At 35.2% G+C, this 19,645-nt stretch overlaps 1 protein-coding gene across 7 annotated transcripts in view; it reads left to right on the top strand.

Moving 5' to 3' along the window:
- Window positions 1–19,645, top strand: part of DLG2 (discs large MAGUK scaffold protein 2) — a 2,591,935-nt gene that overhangs the window by 785,990 nt on the left and 1,786,300 nt on the right. For 2 of the 7 annotated variants that reach the window (XM_051987243.1, XM_051987242.1), the window contains exon 1: window positions 6,020–6,352. The exons of the other annotated variants lie outside the window; for them this stretch is intronic. In XM_051987243.1, coding sequence (XP_051843203.1) covers window positions 6,311–6,352 — 42 coding nt within the window. In that variant the 5' untranslated portion in view covers window positions 6,020–6,310. Of the gene's footprint in view, window positions 1–6,019; window positions 6,353–19,645 lie in introns of those variants that run through there. 7 annotated transcript variants of the gene reach the window in all.

Raw genomic sequence — 19,645 nt, 5'->3', positions numbered from 1 at the left:
CCACTTCAAGGAAAGTTGACAGTACAGATCTCATTCTCCTTTTTGGATGATAAGAAAGTCATTAGTTTACATATATGGAATGTTACAAACTTGAAGTCAACCACTAATTATGAACTTCCTTGAAGTGATATATGTGACATATATGTCATATACATGTGATATTTCATAGGATGGTCTGACTTTAAAGATAGTGAATTTAAGAGAGATAAATGTTGTCTTACTCTTGGAATGAAGAAAACTTCACAAATACAATATGACAGAGGAATGAATAAATAACAATTCATCCAAAGATGATCTGAAATTTTTTATGAATATGGGTCAAAATATGTTGTGATAGGGAGAAAAAAGCACCAATATCACTGCACTGAGGGGTTTAACACCCCAGATTAGATTGGAGAAAATACTTGTATATTTTTCTGATCCAATATATCTTAAGAATTTTATTTAAACCTACATACTACTTTAGAAAGGACATTGACAAGCTAGAAAAAGTCTAGAGGAAGACAACCAACATGTTGAAGGCCTTGGAATCAGGCCATATCAGAGTTAATTAAAAGAATGGGAGTGGGTAGAAAAGAGAAGGTTCTGAGAGGACCATTAAAGTTATTTTCAAATATCTGATGGTTGAGCTATCATGTGGAAGATGGGTTAAACTTATTCTTTTAGAAAACAAATTGAGGAGCAATTGGTAATGGAATGCACTATCTGCCTCTAGAGATAGTATCCCTGTTTTCTACCATAGAAGGAATTCCAATTTAGTTTCAATTTGAACCAAATAGTCTCTAAGACACTTTCCAAATCTAAGATTCCATGATTCTGATATTTTAGTTTCCTAGAGTATTTAAAAGTAAGGTTGTACAAAACTAGCCTATAGCTCTTGATTGGTTCAGGATGCTTTGAATGCTATACATTATGTTGTGTGCTACTTATCAAACATATGCTACCTCATTGGTTCAGAAGATCCTCTGTATCAGAAATATTTTACATATTATTGAGATAAGCTGTAGTGAAATAGAACCTTTAATTGGATATTGAGCATAGTATGGTTTTCTTAGTGCTTAGTTTTCTATAGGGTAATGAATGAAAAACTCAGAGACAGTTTCTGGTTAATTAATAATCAATTTATTAATTAGACTAGCCATCAATTAATAAATTGATGGTAAGTGCTTTCTCTCAAAGATCTGAAAGCCTTAAATGTTTTTTTGGAAAGCAAATGTGTCTCAGAAGTGAAAAACAACCTTGATTGGTGGACATTTATTGGGGAGGTAAGTTCCTCCTGCTGAGAATATGGCTTGATCATGAGGCTCAACTGTTTCCAGTAGTTTGGATAGGGGAATCCATCCATCCATTTAGACCACTCTGGTTGATTTTCTTCTTGAGTTGGATCATCTTGGACTCAATTGGAGATATTCAAAGACAGGGCTCTTTATCTTTGGGTAAGAACTTGGCTATTGCATTCTGTTTACACTCTAAATAAAAGTAAGATCTCTTAGTAAGCTGAGGTCCCGTCCAAGATTGAAGAGCTTGTACTTTGAGGGTTAGGAGAATCTCATCACTGAGACATGTCCTTCAGACTAATTTTTTTTTGTTTTAAAGAGGGACTAGACCTCAAATGAGGAAATTAAGGAGAAAAAAAAAAGCCTGGATAATAAGTTAATAGTTATTTAATATAATAGTAAAGGAATTTTTCTTAATAGCTATAAAATATGAGGGAAATCATTATCCATCTTACCGGAATGAAAGAGACGAATTGGAGAGTAAAGAATTCTATGTAGAATACCTAGCACTTAGTGTAGTATTTTGATTAATGATCATAACATACTTCAATCATAGATGTAGAATAGGAATGGATCTCAGAGGTCATCTAGTCTGATCCTCTCCTTGTATAGCTGAGGAAATTAGGTAGTAAACCACAAAGGTAACAAGTGACAGAACCAGAATTCAAAAGTCTTTCGATTCAAACTCTCTCCACTGTACTTGATAATTCCAAAGATTAGTATATGTGTGTCACAAAAAGTATTATGTTTTATCCTAAATGGATTGCATTTTAAGCTCTCTGAGGACAGGGACAGTATCTTATCTATCTTTGAATTTCTTTTCACACTTAATATCTTAATCTCTTCATACTTAAATATTGAACCAATTCTTTCATTTCACTACTATGGGTATTGCCTCCACTGACATAGATCAGAATACTTTGATGTCTTATTTAATGCTTTTTATTAAGATCTTTGGGCCAAATGTTTTCTGTTAGTGGTCAATGAGTTTATCTAAACTGGTCCTTGGAGGTCAAGCATGTGATTTATTACTAATATTATAATTAACTCCTTTGCAACTAGAAAAGGACCTTCTAGATCTCACAGAGTTATAGACTTGGTTTCCCACACGGAAGAACTAGGAAAAATGGATGAAAATTTTAAGAAGATTAATTGATGTTCGGTGTCAAGAAAACTTCTGAATAATAAACCCAGTCTAAAAGCAGATAGTATCATTCCTTCAGTAAGATAAAATTAAGGTACACAGAGTCAACTCCACAGCAAGTTGCATACACATACATGGAAATCTCTCTTTACCTCTATTTAGAATCTCTGACTCTCTTCAAGACTTACCTCAAATATCACCTTCCAAAGAAGGCCTGTCTTCACCTTGGCCTTTAAGACCCTTTCTTTCTACATAATCTTGTGCTTACTATGTATGAATCTTATATGCATCATTGTATGTATCTATTGTCTCCCTTATTAAAGGCCTTGAAAGTAAGGCCTTTATTTATTTATTTTTTCTTGATATGCCTAGTACTTAGCTCAGTGCCTAGAATGGAGTAAATGCTTAACATATCCTTTAGTGATTGGTGAAGCTTTAGAACAGGAATGTAATTAAGACTTCTGAATAAACAAATAATTATTAGATGAAGGAAGAAATGAAGAAATGAATGAATGAATAATTGGTAGAGTTTGAAAATGAAAATATTGAGTGGCCATTTTATTAATGATTTATTTAAATTTAAAGGAAACAATATGAACAAGTTTGATAGCTCATGGCTTTATTTCATTCTCCAACTTTTGGACTCTCTAGACCTAAAATTTAAAAGCAAAACAAAACAAAATGAAAATGTGTCAGTCTAATGTACCTTGCTTTCAACACTGTTTACCTGATTTTGATATTTGGACACATTTGGACAATTTGGATGGGTTTTATCCATCAACATAGAAAGTAACTATAGGTTTGTGTTGTTATTTTATTTTTATAAGAGGCTGACTTTTTTTTCCCATATAATAAATAGAAAAAGCAGCTACTTTAAGAATTACTTCTTAGAAAGTGTGTGTGGGGATGTTAGAGGATAAACAAACACTTCACTTTTGTTTTTTGCCCTTTGTGATTGGTTCATTTGTTAAAAACTATATATATGTAATATACTTACACATGTCAGATATATATCTGTCATATATACATATATATGTGTGTATGTTTCAGAGAGTTAGCCTTTTAAAAGCATTATTTCATCCTCAAATACTGGCCCCCAAGCCATAATAAATTCTAAAGCATGATAGGTTCTAGAAGACTATGAATCATTTATTTCTTTATTCTGAGGTTTAATTTTGTTTTATTATTTTAAGTTCTTAGATTTATACCTTGGAAGGGAAACTGTTAAGGCTGATCTGCTCATTTTCCAGTTGAGAAAACAGGTCATAAGCAGTTAAATGACTAGCTCAAGATCACACAAACAGGAAGTAAACTAGGTATGATTTGAACCCACAAGTTCTCTGTCTCCAGATCCAATGCTCTTTACCTTGGGATTGATGTGTTTGTTTTCCTAGGGTTTTAAAAAATAAATGTACCAAAAAACCCCTCCCAAAACTACATCTCTTCAAATTCAAATGCTAATTTTCCACATGAAACTATGTATTTTTTCCATGCCTCCCTCTTCTAAGGTTTCTATGCTGTAATTAAGATTTCTTAAAATTGTAATCCCTCTGTTTCTGTCTCTGTCTTTCTATCTCTCTGTCTCTCTCTCTGTCTCTCTCATTCCTCTCTCTCTCTGTCTCTCTCTCTCTCTGTCTCTCTCTTTCTCTCTCTCTCTCTCTCTCTTCTCTCTCTCTCTCTCTCTCTCTCTCTCTCTCTCTCTCTCTCTCTCTCTCGTTGTCAAATTACCCAGTCTTTTTTTTTTTTTTTTTTTTTAAGCTAGTGGTGGTACATGCAATTGCTTATTTTGTCGACCTGATGACTAAAGTACCTAGTACCAATCGGTCGTGAACTGCGAAATATGTACTTTTAAAAATCCCTTAGAACTCAATGAGAAAAAAAAAGATTTAGTAATTAATTAACCCTTTCTTCCATTCCCCCGTCCCTTTCCCTCCTCCCCCCAGCCGTGTTTTCCCTTGTTTGGACTTATGCCTTAAAAATAACTACAAAAGAACCAGAGCTCTCCCAATCTCAGCAAAGAAAGCATTTATTAACCGGATGGCTTTGCCCTGTGTTTAGCAGCTAATAAAAGTTGTAGAGCATCCGAGTTGGGGCATACATATCTCTGTATCTCTTGTACCGGAAGTCATTGGATATACTGGAAATGCCTACAAGTTCCATTTGTGTACATTTATGGGACCCTCGGAACAGGGAGTCAAATTCAGTAGCTTCCACATTACTGAGAAGTCCCCAGCTGAGAATCAGAATCCCTTTCAAAAAATCCGTTCCCCCCAATAAGACACAAACAATGACAAGCCTAAAATAGCTTTTTAGTCAGAATTGACGACACTTTCTGATTGCTTGTCATAAGGAGAGAAACTGAAAACCCAGCTTTCTTCTTCCCTAATTTTTCTTCCTATTAAATACCTCACTTCCCACTTGCATTGCCTCACCTCATTGCCCACGGGAAATGCCCAGGGCTTCAGCACCCCTGCAGTGCTCAGGGGGGTTTATGTAAAACATATTAAAAGAATAATCCGAAAAGTCACTGCAGGTTTTTTTCCCCCTCCCGAGTTATGCTTCTCCTCCACGTTGCTGTTATGCTGATGGGGAATGTCGTGGCTAAGACAGAACCACTTTTTTCCCCTCCCACAATTTTTGCTGCAGTGAGAAACTGCTCTTTTCTCGTTCTATTTTAGCAGGATAGCTTCAGAATTGTAGCTGAACATTAAGGGCTTCCCAGGGCTGGAGACAGGACTTTAGAAGCACACACTGGACTTGATCCTTTCAGCTCAGTAAAAATCGAGTTAATTTGCAGCATCCGGTGCCTGACAGGAATGACAACAGACAGTGGGATCTGACGGTGGTTTTGAATTAAGGGTGTCTTTCCCCCCTTCCTCACGATTTCATAAGGGCAGAGGCTTTCTGTCTGTCTTCCTGAGCCAGCTGATCATTTGAAATTCAGGAGCAGTAGCCACCGAAATCCGAGGTTATGTTATCCCCTGGAATCCTGTCTCTGCTTCAATCCTTTGCTCTGATATCGATTGTGTTTTTACCAATAAAGCCTAGGTTTGAAAAATTGTGCATAGCATTTGATTTGGGAGTCTAGGCACTCCAGGCGTCCCCTAGCAGCTGCAATGATTTGTACCCGATGACACAGAGAGTCGGTGGTACTTTTCGGCCATTTAAGCTCAGTGGACTCAACTGGCATTTAAGAGAGACCCCCTGGCTAAGACAGAGATGCTTCTCCAATACCCCCTAACCCCACAGTCTCACTCTACACTGATAGGTAGAAGGAGGTGAATTTGCAAGGATTTGTAGTACTAAGGGTTTGCCAAAAAGGGATTCTGCATCAGGATAGGTGGGGATGGATTGCAGAGCCTACAGTATCCCTCAGAATAGAAAAGGACTCCCTATTCGGTTCCCACCTGCCTGATGCATTCCCCTTATAAAGTACCTAATAGGAAAACATCAGCCCTCCCCTGAAATATAAAGTAACCTATTGGTTCAGTTTTAATTCCTCACCTTCCCCCCACCCCGGCAGAGTTTTCCCCTCCCTTCTTTTCTTTTCTTTCTTTCTTCTTCTTTTTATTTTTTTTTCCCTCTCGCCCTCAGTGATTTAAAACGCTAGAAGGGAAAGCAACTGAGGTCTTAACTTTCAGCTGCTGAATTCTGGGCTAATTGAAATTACTGGGCATAATGCTATATATAGGCAATGAAGAGATTTTTAGCTTTCACTCAGTGCCTTCAAGACATGTCTTTTTGTAGTCAGAAAAGCCCGAGATCAATGCATTTTCAAACTGACAGAGGGAACCGGCGCTTCTTTGGTAGCACATGCTCAGGATCGGGTCTGTGGTTTGTGCTGAGCTGAGGAGCTGAATGCCAGTCCATATGCTCCTTGTTTACTGCAATGTTTTTTGCATGTTACTGTGCACTCCGGACTAACGTCAAGGTAAGAGGATCCGAGACATCAATGGGGGCAAGATGTACATGTTTAAAGCCAGCTGCAGAAAATGTCTACCTTGTGTGGCTGGCTCTCCAGGACTTGAGGATTGCTAGCTGCTCAGGCATATTATTACAGGTGGTTGGAGGGGCTTTGTTTTACTGGGACTGTGGAGCTGAGCTGGAGAGGCATGTTTGCACTGTGCTGGGTAGTGACCTTCATGTTTAACTCTTTGTAATTCTGGTTCATCAGACGGCCGGCTGGGGGGTGGGGGTGGGGGGAGGTAGGGGGAAAAGGGAATAAATGGAAATTAGCCAGGTAGGCCAGAACCAAGAAACCAGGGATGGAACAGAGGAACCGAATGCGATTTAGAATTAAGAATTCAAATACTTCTTCCGGGAAAGTGACGGCAGATGCATGTTTTCTTGCTGCTTTATTGTCTGCAAGCCAGGGGGTTGGAAGAACTGGTGGCTGGAATGATATCACGATGCCATTTAGAGCATAACTTGTCATCAAATGCACACAAACAACTGAGGAACACTGTTAATTGACAATATCTGTCTCCCTGCTCCTCAGCTCTCTGGTGATCCAGTGTCAGCCGGCAGCATCAGCGTTGTGGTCTCTCCTCTGCTCATGTTCGGCACCCTCCCCACCCCAAACCCCTTTAGCGTTCACTTGTTTGGGTTAATAAGCCTCAGAAGTTGAGTCTAAGTTGCTAGATTTATTCCCTTGTCAGCAGCTAGGACAATATTAGTTGAAAGGATCACTGGCATTGTATTCATTCAGCTTTGAGGCAGACATACAGGCCAGCTGTGGGATTCCAGTGATATAATTTAAGTGAATTACAATACTCTGTCAATATATTGAGGATGTGCGGCTGTTATTCTTGCATTGGGCACAAGTAGAAAGTATGTACCTCTGAGAAAATTTCGTTAAAGCCCCCAAACTTAAAATAGAGGGTTTTAAAAATTGGATCGATAGATTTTTTTAAAAATGTATTTTTTTTTCAATGGAGTGTTTTAAGATGTCTCAGCACTAAAGTTTCCTCTTCTGGGCTTGGGGATTTTAGTAACAGAACTCAATACTACCATAGATGATTTTATAAGAGATTTTTTTCTTATTGGACTTAAAATAAGGGGAATCTCTTTTATAGGAATATGCTTTTTGGTGACCGGTAACTCCTTAGCACAAGTCCCTGTTCGTTTTGTTAAGTGATTGAGGTTTCACTTCTGATCACTTTAAAATTAACTTTCTTAACCCATTCACTTCCACACTTGTGAGAGATGGTAGAAGAATACATATTTTGAAATATGCAGGCGGAGTCAGACTTGATTTCTGATTCTTACCCAAATGTAGGTAATAGAGGAAATGGTTTGTGAGGGACAGCAATTGTAGGTGCTTAAGTACAATGTCTTTAAATGGGATCATCTAAGGACTTTGTTCATCAAATTGCAATCTCACCTCCTGTCTTCCCTTGTGCCTCTGGGCAATCACCAACCTGACTAGTAGCCTGAGTGTGGAGATTGTACAATCATGCGTTCAATAAAAGAAAAAAAAGGAGATAAAGAATAAGTAGACAGTTCTTTGACTTCCTGTTTTATGAGATACTCTTTAAAAATATTTATTAAGAGTGAGAGTAGCATTTTATGGATTTAGCTTTTCAAGAAGTCTATCCTGAAACTCACAGACACAAGAAGATATAATTTCTTGTTCACACAAATTTTGACCACATCTGGATAATTGAGGGTGAAAAGAAGGAAGCAGTCAATGTATGACTGTGAAGTGTTCCCACCTCTGATTCATTAATCACTTGATACTCAAACCTGGAAATTGCCATATGTTGTGTTGTTGTCATTGTACTGAGTGCATGAACTTCAGCCAAATTTATCCTTGTCTTTCTGAGAGTTAACACTTGCTCTTTCTTTCATAAATATTTTCCTTCTGATTTTTCCCCTCTTGAGAGCAGAAAAATTTGTGACAGTTTACCATCCACTCATGCTTTAGTAACCCACGTCAAAGTGACATATTGAAATCTTGTCTGTAAATTTGGTTGTATATTAGTTGTGTATAGAATTATTTACTTTTGTGGCATCATTTTTGAAATCTCTTTTATATGTAAAGTGTTCTTGGGGCAACTTGAATGATGATAAATTGACCCTTAGCTTTCCAGGCTGACCAGAACACAAGCAGCAGGAATAGTTCTTTGTTTTCTAGATAGAATAAGCCACTAATACCCCAGTTCCTAATTTTGTTCATTGGGAATCTGATGGATTGGCACAGCCCAAAGAATTTTGGAACAGATACATGAATAAGACTCAAGATGTTGGGTCTGGACCAGTGACAACTATAGGAACCAGTATGATCTCTCTTAGCCTAATAAGTTCAAAGTAGGTCTCAGCAGATACTATTACAGGTCTGGCAGAGGCTAAGCATGTGAGTCTATGTGAAAAAAAAAAGCAAATTTAGTTCTTTAAATGTTGACTGAGAAATAATGACCATAGAAATCTGGTTGCCTTTATGAGTTGTGTTTATGTTAATATTGTTTCCTTAAATTGATTATATTTACTAGGAAAGAAATGATAAAAGAAAAACTATAGTCAAAGTTATCCATCTCTAACTTATGTTATCTCATTAGTTGCAAATTATTGTTCGTATTTATTATGAGTAATATTAATATCAATCATCATTAAAATAATGAGAAGTATCAGTGATGATGATGGTAATGATGTTCCAGGTATAACTGCCACTTGTAGTTTTTCAAAGTCTTTTTTAAACTTTGTTTTAAACTTTAAAAAGTTAAGGAGTATGGAATTTAAATAGCATTCACACACAAAGTAGTCGAAATGAAGATAGGATGGATACTTGTGTATTCCCCAATCTATTTATATCTGAAAAACACAAATCATTCATCTATATAATCATCCAACATGCATTTATTTAGTCTCTACTGTGTATAAGGCACTGGCTAGGTCTTATTGGGGTTAGAAAGATGAAAAGACAGGGTCCCTACCTTCAAGTATGATTGAAGGCTTAGTGGAGGACAGATAATTGTAACAGAAACTATAATGTTAAGATGAAATTAAAAAGTACTAAGTGATGTGAAAGTTCAGAGGTGGAAGACATGCCTTCTGTCTGGATAGTGGAGATAAAAGTGTTTTTTCTTGTTGCTGAAATAACTAATTTTAGATAAGCCTCTGCCCATAAAGAACAAACAAATGAATGAATGAAAAACTATGTATTAAGTACTTACTCTGTGCTAAGTACTGTGCTAAGTACTGGGAGCATAAATAGAAAAAAAAAAAAAACAAAAACAGTCTATTTTCAATTTGACTCCAACATATCTTTCCAGTCTTTTTGGATATCACTAGTCCTTCATCATTAAGCAGTCCAACCAGACTGGCCTTCTTCCTTACTTATTACTCTCCATGTCCTGTCTCCTATGCCTAGAGAATATTCTCTCCTTACCTCTACCTCATAGTGTACTTTTCCCCCTTAAGTGTAGCTCAGGCACTATCTTTTGCATGAAATCTTTCCTGTTCCTCCTTTTATGCTGATACATTTTAGAAATTCAAATAAGACCTGAGGAATCAGAACCTAACTAAATATTTTAAACTGCCTGGTTTGTGCAGTGTCTCTAATTTTTATTTAGCAATTTAGGTATGTGCCTATTTATTCATTTTCTATTTAGGCTGTACATACCTTAGAATATAATCACAAATATTTAAGAACATTAGCTCATTGTGAATAAGGATGGTTCCAGTCTTTGTATTTGTAACCCCAATGTCCAGCATAGTGCCTGGCAAAAAGTAATTGCTTAATAATAAATATTTTTTGCTTGATTGAAGGAACTTACATTCTAATGGAGGAAGAAACTCATATAGTAAAATCCCAATGATCCTTAAGGTATAGTTACAAGGCAAATAGCAAAGTCTACCGGCCTAGAGACTTGTAGTAACATTGAAATGGTAGAGACAACTATATTGATAAGAATTTTATTTTTCTTTTGGACTTATTTCATTGGCTTAGGAAACTCTCAGTATGGATATGTTTTTCTCCAATGCATACTGGTTAATCATCTGTAATTTAGAGTTCTTGAATCTCAACCTTGTACTCTGAAGTTTTCACATTTGTAGCATTTGCCTAGAAACAAGATTTGAACTCAGGTTTTCCTGATTCTGTCAACTATCCTGCTGTCTTGCTAGGTCACATTAGATTGTTGCCATTTATCCCCATAGTTCTTTTTTCCTAAGCTTTGTAATATAATTTTATATCTTTATAGCAATATCTTTTACCTGTATATCAATATAGTTTTATATCTCAGATAGCAAAGTATATCATATACTTTTATATCTTTTATATTATCACAAAAACTGTTTTGTGTTGGGAAAAGAAAATGTTATTCCCATTTTTCTGATGAAAGAACCTAGGCAAAAAGAGGTCAAGTGATCAGTCTAAGATTATTTAGCTAGCTAGTGATGTACAAAGGACTAGAAGTGGTCTCTTGATACCTACATCATGTTCTTTCCACTGCATCATACTGCCTGCCAAGTGAATTTTAAAAAGCAAAGCAACAAAAACTTTGAAGTTGTTTATGAGATGGGATGGTATACTGGAAAGGGTATTGGACTGATGTACTAAAATAATAACAATAACAATAATAATATTGTAGTTAACACATGTATTAATTTAAGTTTTGCATAGTACTTTTCATATCTCATCTGATACTGATTGTAACCTTGTGAGTTAGGTGCTTTTATTTTGCTCATTTTAGAGAAGAGTCAATTAAGATCAAGAGATGTTGGGTGAAATACTTATAGTCATACAGTTAGATTAAAAAAAAAGTTGGAAGAGCTACATTTACCATTTCTTTCCTGGATAATAGAGGGCAAGACATTCTATCTCCTTAGGCCTCAGTATTCTTATATTTAAAATAAAGAGGTTGTACCATGTCACCTCCAAGGTTCCTTTCAACTCCAAATTCTATGTCTAGATCTTCCATTTGATTTTGAAGACAACTTAAAATGATGATGTAATGTTTGACTTAGAAACAACAGAAGGTCATAAGTTTTGACTCTCTATTCTCATTCAGTAGGCAGCATGAGAGTTAAATTCTGTAGGAATTTTCAGAGAATAAAAGTAACTCAAAAAAGTTTACATTTTTAAAGAAGAATATATTTTGGAAGATTTGTATTAATTGACTCAGCCTGAAGTAAGATCCAGATAATATTCACAACTAAATAAACATAACTGAGTTTTTAGGGACTGACCTTAGACCCAAAGAACAGATAATGAAATTAATCTTTATTTTTGTTAGAGAGATAGGGGATTTTGAGGATAGAGTAGTGTTTCCACCATCAGACATGTTCTCTATGTCTGTCAGCTTTGCTAAGTGGTTTTTCTTTATTACAGCAGGAAGATGTGTTTACTAAGGGATGGGGACATAGCATGTCAGTTGATAGTTATCCTGTAGAAACAAAAGGAATCCATACATTTTTTTAGAAAAATAAACATGTTAATAAACATTACAGAAGCCATATTTCTTCTCTTTCTAGATAAGAGGTTCTTCTTTTAATCTTCCAGATTGACTGACTACTTGTATTAAACTTAAACATTTGAGTAGAGAATTCTCTTGATAGCATGAGACCACCCCAAACACAATTGTCTTGTGCTGTTTCACATCACTGTATTTCAGTAATAACTATGCCTAATGTAATCCCGCTCCCACCTTGGAGCCATGTCCCTTTTTGAGGCTACAGAGCTATGACATGAAGCTAGGCTTTAAATGAACTAATTAACACATTTCTATTGAGGTTGTATTATGTTACATGAAAGACCCTGTACTTGGTATTGTAGAATAGAGATAGGGTATACCTGTGATTGTATTGGTATAGGGAAATCCAAATGAGGAAACACTTTCCAACAATGCAGGCAAGTACTTTCTCTGCATCTTATTGCATGAGAAAGCTGTTTAGGATTTGGAGAGAACATATCAAAGGCAGAATCTGAATCACGATCTTTCTTAATCTGGTGTCTTGTCATTACTTGTCATAAAACATTATTTCTACTGTAGAATAAATTTATAAATCATGTTTATTTCTTTCACATTTGTATAGGAAAACCCTTACCATCATCGATATTCCTGAACCAACTTAATATTTTATAATTTTCCTTTGCTTAAAATGTTGTACTTCAACAATAATGCACATATTATCTATCTTTCAAAGTTCCTTTCCACTTAATTCATTAAAGAAGAAGTGGTTAAATACTTACTATCTGTCAGGTATTGTGGGTGGTACTGCAGATAGAGATAAGAATGAAAAAAAATCCCTGGACCTCACTACATTCTATTAGTAGGAAACAAGATGAATAACATAAATATTGATATATAGATAAAAATATAATTATAACAGTAGTTAAAGGAGTAGAGATATAGACACAGATATTTAGAGAAATAGGCATAAATATGTACAAAATAAATACAAAATAATTTCTACCAGTTACTATCAGGTGAAAAGGCTCAGGATTGGTATAATATGGGAGATGACACGAGTTCTTTTTTAAAAAAATGTTTTTATTTAATAGGTTTTTTTTTTTTACAATTACATGTTATGATTTTCAATATGTATCTCTGTAAGACTTTGAACTCCAACTTTCTCTCCCTCCTTTCTTTTCTTTCCTTTTCCCCAAGACAGTACTCTGATACAAGCTCTACATGTACACGCATGTTAAATCTATTTCCACATTAGTCATTTTGAAAGAAGACTCACAACAAAAGGAAAAAAATAAAACAAGAAAAAGAAAAACAAAACAAAACTAATCACAAACAAAAAAGCGTGAGAATAATATGCTACCATTTTCATTTGGTTTTCATATTTTTTTTCTCTGAATGTGGATAGCATTTTCCATCATGAGCCTTTTGGTATTGTCTTAGATCATTGTATTGCTCAAAAGAATTAAGTTCATCATAGTTGATCATTGCATAATGTTGCTGTTAACTATGTACACTGTTCGCCTGATTCTGCTCACTTCATGTATCAGTTCATGTAAGTCTTTTCAGGTTTTCCTGATATATACCTGTTGAGTATACCTAATCTTTTGAGATTAGGATACTAAGAGGGAGGGATAAGGAGAGAATACATATGGAATATCTAATTGAAAGTAGGTAGTTCTGAGACAAAGACTAGGGCTAAAGTTATAGATAAGGGAATCATTGCACAGAAATGTAGTTGAATCATTCCCTGTTGAAATCTCCCTAGTCTACTCCAGGGCCCAGGAATTTGCCTTTTATTTGGCAGTTACATGTATTAATTTGAGAATTTTTTAATCACATTTTTCAGAGTCATAACTAGCAATTTTTATACCTGAGAATAAAGTATGGCTGGGGACTAGGAACACAGAATATCTTCTCAGTTTATGAGCAGGTTGGGGATATAGCAGAAAGGAATTGTAGAGTATGCTTCCTTGGAATCACACAGACAGTTAAGGACAAGGACAAATTAAAAAGTTTACCAGGAGAGTATTATTCTTGCAGACTATTTGCACTAGTCAGTTGTTTCTGTTTTCAGTAGATTATGAATGAGAGGCCTCTACATAGCATAGTGGATAAAGCACTGACCCTGAAATCAGGAAAACTTGAGCTCAAATCTGGCTTCAGATATATTTACTAGCTGTGTAATTTTGGGCAACTCACTTAAACTTATTTTTCTTAAAAAACAAAGAAAAAGAATAAAAATGCTGCCAGTTCCCTACAAATTTGGTGTCCTATAGCTAAGTTTTGCACAAGATTCCTGATATTATTTAATTGTTATTATTTTAGCTTTTTAGTGTTTTGTGATTTGTCTCCCCAACTACTATATATTTCATGACAGCAGAGACTATATTTTATGCTTCTTTGTACCCCCTGCCCTATCATATATAGAATAGGTGTCTAATACATTATTAATAATATCATAGGAATCACTTCTCATTACAGAATACAATATACCATTTTATCTTATATGACATCTCATATACTGAAGCATCGAGTGAACGATTATTAATTATTATAGGGATATTTGCATTTGTGAATAAATATCCATAAATAGCAGTTCCTGCGATAAACATATGTCCTTGACTCTGGAAGCTACTCAATATAATAAATTACATTTTGTTTCCACTTTTCTTATATGTTTATCAATCCTGATTTTTTATATTAAAGTTTTATATATATGTCATATCCCTCCATTAGACAGTAGGCTCCATAGAAGCAGGGCTCATCTTCCCCTGAGACCAGAACAATGTTTCACATGTAATCAGTATTTCCAAACATTTTTGGTAAAATAAGTTGAACCATGGAACCATAGCATAGCATATAGTACCTGAAAGCAATCTTGCAGATAATTTGAACCATTTTACTTTAGAAGTGAGGAAACTGATACCTAAAGAAGTTCAATAACGTGTCCAAGTTCCTAAAATGAAACAAGGACAGAGCCAGAGTTGATAGTGTTTGGATATTTAATTTTGTTTGAGATTTTAAGGAACAGAGATGAAGATTCATTCTCAGCTGGTTCAAGTATAGGATGTATTCCCTTCTCTCTTTCTTTCTTTGTCTTTTTTTTTTTTTTTTGAAGTGGGGGAGGGCAAGGCAATTTGGGTTGGAACTTGTCCAGGTTCATATAATTTGTGTTAACTGGCTGAGACCAGATTTGAACTCAGGTCCTCCTGGTTCCAGGGCTTGTGCTCTATCTACTAATCCACCTAGTTGCCCCATTGAGTAATGATAATATAAAAACTGATTTAGATGTTATTCCTTATGGAAGAATGGTAGAATAGAAAATGTGTGTTCATCTTCACTACCATATATTTTGTGTGATGACCATGTTAGCACCCTGGATACCTTAGAATCAGCCTGAGTCAGGATAAGCAAAAGTCCTTGGTCTTTATTCTTGGTCTTTAGAAGTAGAATTGAATTTAGAGACAGGAAGCAGAATCTCCATGACCTTCCTTCTTTGTCTCCTGCTCAGAAGTGACTCTGGCTAGTCTTACTCCATCCCCTAGTGCCTCCTACAATTCTCTGTATACATCAATTATCGAGCCAGTACGGATAGTGGGAAGGGCCATTTTCCAAGCATATGCTTATAGAGTATTGTCCAATTGGTAATTAGCCTTAAGTGCTCAGTTGTCTGACCTCAGTGCATTGACTCAAGAGTTTCAATCCTTTACAATTTTGATCCTAGCTCTCTCTGTCTTAGGAAAATGAAGTTAAACATGTAACTACTCTCAGAACATCAGTTTTATCTAAACTATGGGTTAGTCTACAGATGTTAGGGATCATGCAGTTTTATATTGTCATTGATCATCAATCAACAACCATCTTTTAAATGACTATGATGATCCAGACCCCAGCTAAGTGTTGGGAATATAAAAAGAGTCAAAAGATGGTCCCTGAGCTCAAAGAGCTTACAATCTAATGATAAAGAGAATTAGACTCTCTAGCAGTTTACCAGTATTAATTTAAATGGACCCTAAGTATGTTTAAATACAATGGTCCTGAATAGGTGAAATAAGAATAAACACTGAATTTGATAACATTCACTTTATGTCCATAGCAAAATTTTCCTTCTCTTATGAGTGAGATTTTCCCAATTCATGCTATAATAATCATTTGGGGTTAAACATTTTTAGTTGATAGTAACTCAGATGTTTGTATACTTTATATGGGAACTAGCAAAAACATAATGTATGCTCATTAATAATAACTAAGATGGGTAAGTCACTTAACTCCAATTGCCTCAGGAAAAAATCATAATAACTAGGATTGAGATAGTATTTTGAGGCTTACAAAGATATTACGTGCCCCATCTCATTTGATCCTTAAAATAACACTATGATATTGGTATTATTAGCACCATAATTTTATAATCATAGAAAATTGAAATTTAGCGGTCAAGAAAATTGGAAAGCATCATACACTAGTAAATTTTCCAGACAGAATTCATCCTCATGTCTTCTTGACCCCAAACATAGTTCTCTATTATGCTACATAGCTCCTTATAATAAGATAAAAAGGCAAGTTTTAAAAATAGTCACTCATTCTTTCCTTCATTCATTTACCAAGTATTAATAACCTCAGTGCATAATACTTTCAGTTTGTGAACAGATTTCATACTCTTCTTTCCATATTCCCCTGCAAGAGTAAAAGTATAGGAAATATAGGAAGGCTGACAATAGTGGCTGAGATAGAGGTATATGTGTGAAGGGTTAGATTTCTCAAGTAATTGAAAGGCACATACAGCTGCAAGTCAAATCAAATCATGCGAAGAACATGTTTCCAGTTTTCATAGTACATAAGGTCTTTCAAACAACCTTCCCCAGGCGCCTCTGCACCATAGGATTCATGAGGGCCCAGACTGTCATCCTGATTTAGGTCAACTTCATACTGCCTTTATAGGTGAGCTGTGCCTGAGTAGAAATTGTAAAGCTAGAAAGGTAATCAGTCAAGAGCATTAACTGAACATCTCCTCTAAGGGAGCAAAATAAAGCAAAGCACTGTTTGTCACTATGTTAGATACTGTGGGGTAACCAAAAATAAGTAGAAAGACCACTTCTGTTTTCAAGGAACATACTGCATACTACAAGGAACAAGGAAACTGCTGACATTATAAGGTATTTTGTACTGGCAAAGCACTATGCATTTTAGTCTCTTTTGAAGCTCTCATTTATCCTGCAAGATAAGTGGGGTCAAGTATTATGCCCATTTTATAGAAGAGGACATTGAGGCTAAGAGAAGAAGTTAAGTGATGTCCAAACTTATGTAACTGACAAATAGAGGCATTGCACTTTGACTTTAAACCTGTCTTTAAGGACTCTTTTTACTTTATGACAGTAATCTAACCTACATGTAGCATCAAAAAAGCAACCAAGAAAATAGATAGATGATAGATAGATAGATAGATAGATAGATAGAAGGAAGGAAGGAAGGAAGGAAGAAGGAAAAGAAGAAAGAAGCAAAGAAAGAAAGAAAGAAGGAAAGGAAGAAAGAACAAAAGAGAGAAAAAAGAAAGGAAGGCAGGAAGGAAGAAAAGGAAAAAAAAGAAAGAAAAAAAAAAAAAAGAAAGAAAGAAAGAAATAGGAGAGAATATAGATGCATTTAATGAGTTCAAATCACTTGAACCAGAAAGGAAGCAATGATCATAAGTGGGCAAGATGGCTTCATCAGGAAGATCACGCTAGACTAAGTTAACTTTCTTTTTAGATAAAATTGTTAAAGTAGGGTCAGAATGTTGTAGATGTAGTTTTAGTTTTTCTTCTTGTTATGAGAGAAAGATATCTATCTATCTAGAGAAATATATATATATATATATATATATATATGTATATATATAGAGAGAGAGAGAGAGAGAGAGAGAGAGAGAGAGAGAGAGAGAGAGAGAATGAATTTGATAGGTCACTGGTGGACTTTCTCCAGGATATGTGCTTGGTCTTATGCAATTTCTAATATTTTTATCAATGATTAACAAATATGTGGGTACCATACTTAGAAGATCTACAGAGAAGACAAAGTTAAGAGGAATAGGTTGCATTTTAAAAGATATAATCAAGGTCCATCAATGCTTTGCCAAACTATTGTGTTGAGATGAAGCTGATAAATTGAAATTTAATAGAGATAAATCTGATGTAGCACACTGAGTTAAAAAAAAAATCAAATTTAGATGGAGAAAAGCATAGGTAGAAATGTTTTTTCTAAAGAAAAGCTATGTAAAAAAAGAAAAGCTATGTATATTTAATATATTTCAAGTTCAATATGAATTAACAGATATGGCAGATCACAAGATTTTCCCAGTGATATTCTTGCACCAGATGCCCTAGACACATAATTTTGAAAGGACCCTGATGTGCTGGAGAACAACAAGAGGAAGCAGGCTAAATGGTAAAGATAGGTCAAATAAAAATCAACTTAAAGTACCGGGAAGTTTCAGAGTCAAGAAGAGATTGCTTAGAACTATTTGAAGGACTAGCATGTGGAAAAAGGTTTAGATTTATTAAACTTGGGGGCAAGACAACAACTTCAAACAATAAATGGAAGTTCATATTTAGTTCAATTTGAGAAAGAAATCAAAACTTTCTAACAATCAAAACTATCTAAAAATGAAATGAGCTGCCTGGGGAAAGAGAGAGTTTCCTTGCTCCCCATGTTCCAAAATTGTGGCACACAATGCTGAATCTAATATTTCAGATAGTATCTGAGCACAGGAGAGTACAGCATGAGCATCATGTGACACATATACTATGTATGCCTGTCAATGTGACCAAAAACCATATTAGGATTGTCAAGTCAACAAGCATATATTAAGTCCCTACTTGTGCCAAACACTCTGTTGTGATAGAGATAGAAGGAAATGCCAAAACAATCCCTACTCTCAAAAAATTCACAGTCTAATTGAGGACACATCACACAAACAACTATGTCCAAACAAAATAGAGACAGGATAATGGTCTCAGATTGAATGGGCTCGCATTAAGGGAAACTAGAAAAGCTTTGTTTTGTTTTTATAAGAGATGAGATTTTACGGGAGACTTGAAAGAAGCCAGGGTATAAAGGTGATTTTACAAAGGGCATTAAGAAATACTGATCATGTAGGTCGGAAGATAATCCGGGTGTCTTTTCATAGAAATCAAGGAGTCCAGAAGAAATAAATTAGTCACATTGGTAAACTAGTAGAGTTTAAAACAGTAATAGGGTCAAAATCTAGATTACCAAGAATTGAGCAAATATGAGAAGTGAATAAATGGAATTAAGGTTGCTAGGAATGTTTAATTGCAACTACTCTGTAAGTAGAATGAAATTATCTTGAAGACAGGGTATGTTTTTAATTTTTTTTTTAATCTCTAGTACCTGGGACAGTTACTCACTCATATGTCAGATTTTTAAATAATGGTGTTGAATGTATGAATGAATGAACATCCATTGGATTAATGGAAATATATGACAAACTCCTTGTTCCCAAAGACACTCTAGTCTAGGAATAGAAGAATATGCATTTTCAGGAGGTCAGCTAGATATTCAGCATTTTGACTTCCTTTGGTGTTGCTGAACATAGTGCTTTATTCATTAAAAAAAATCTTTTAATAAATGTTTTTGGAATGTAGTAGAATGGAATGGAGGAGCATCATATACTTCTTTCTAAGTTTGATTCTAAGTACATTGTACAGGCAAAAAGTGCCATCAAAATTTTGATGTACAATCTGGTCCATTTGTAGATACAGTCCAGTTCCACCCAAATGTGGATACATTTAAGAGTCATTCAAAACCGTCTGAAAGTT

Source organism: Antechinus flavipes, chromosome 3 (genome assembly GCF_016432865.1).
Source record: "Antechinus flavipes isolate AdamAnt ecotype Samford, QLD, Australia chromosome 3, AdamAnt_v2, whole genome shotgun sequence".
Lineage (NCBI taxonomy): Eukaryota > Metazoa > Chordata > Mammalia > Dasyuromorphia > Dasyuridae > Antechinus > Antechinus flavipes.
This window is presented reverse-complemented; position numbering and strand designations above follow the sequence as displayed.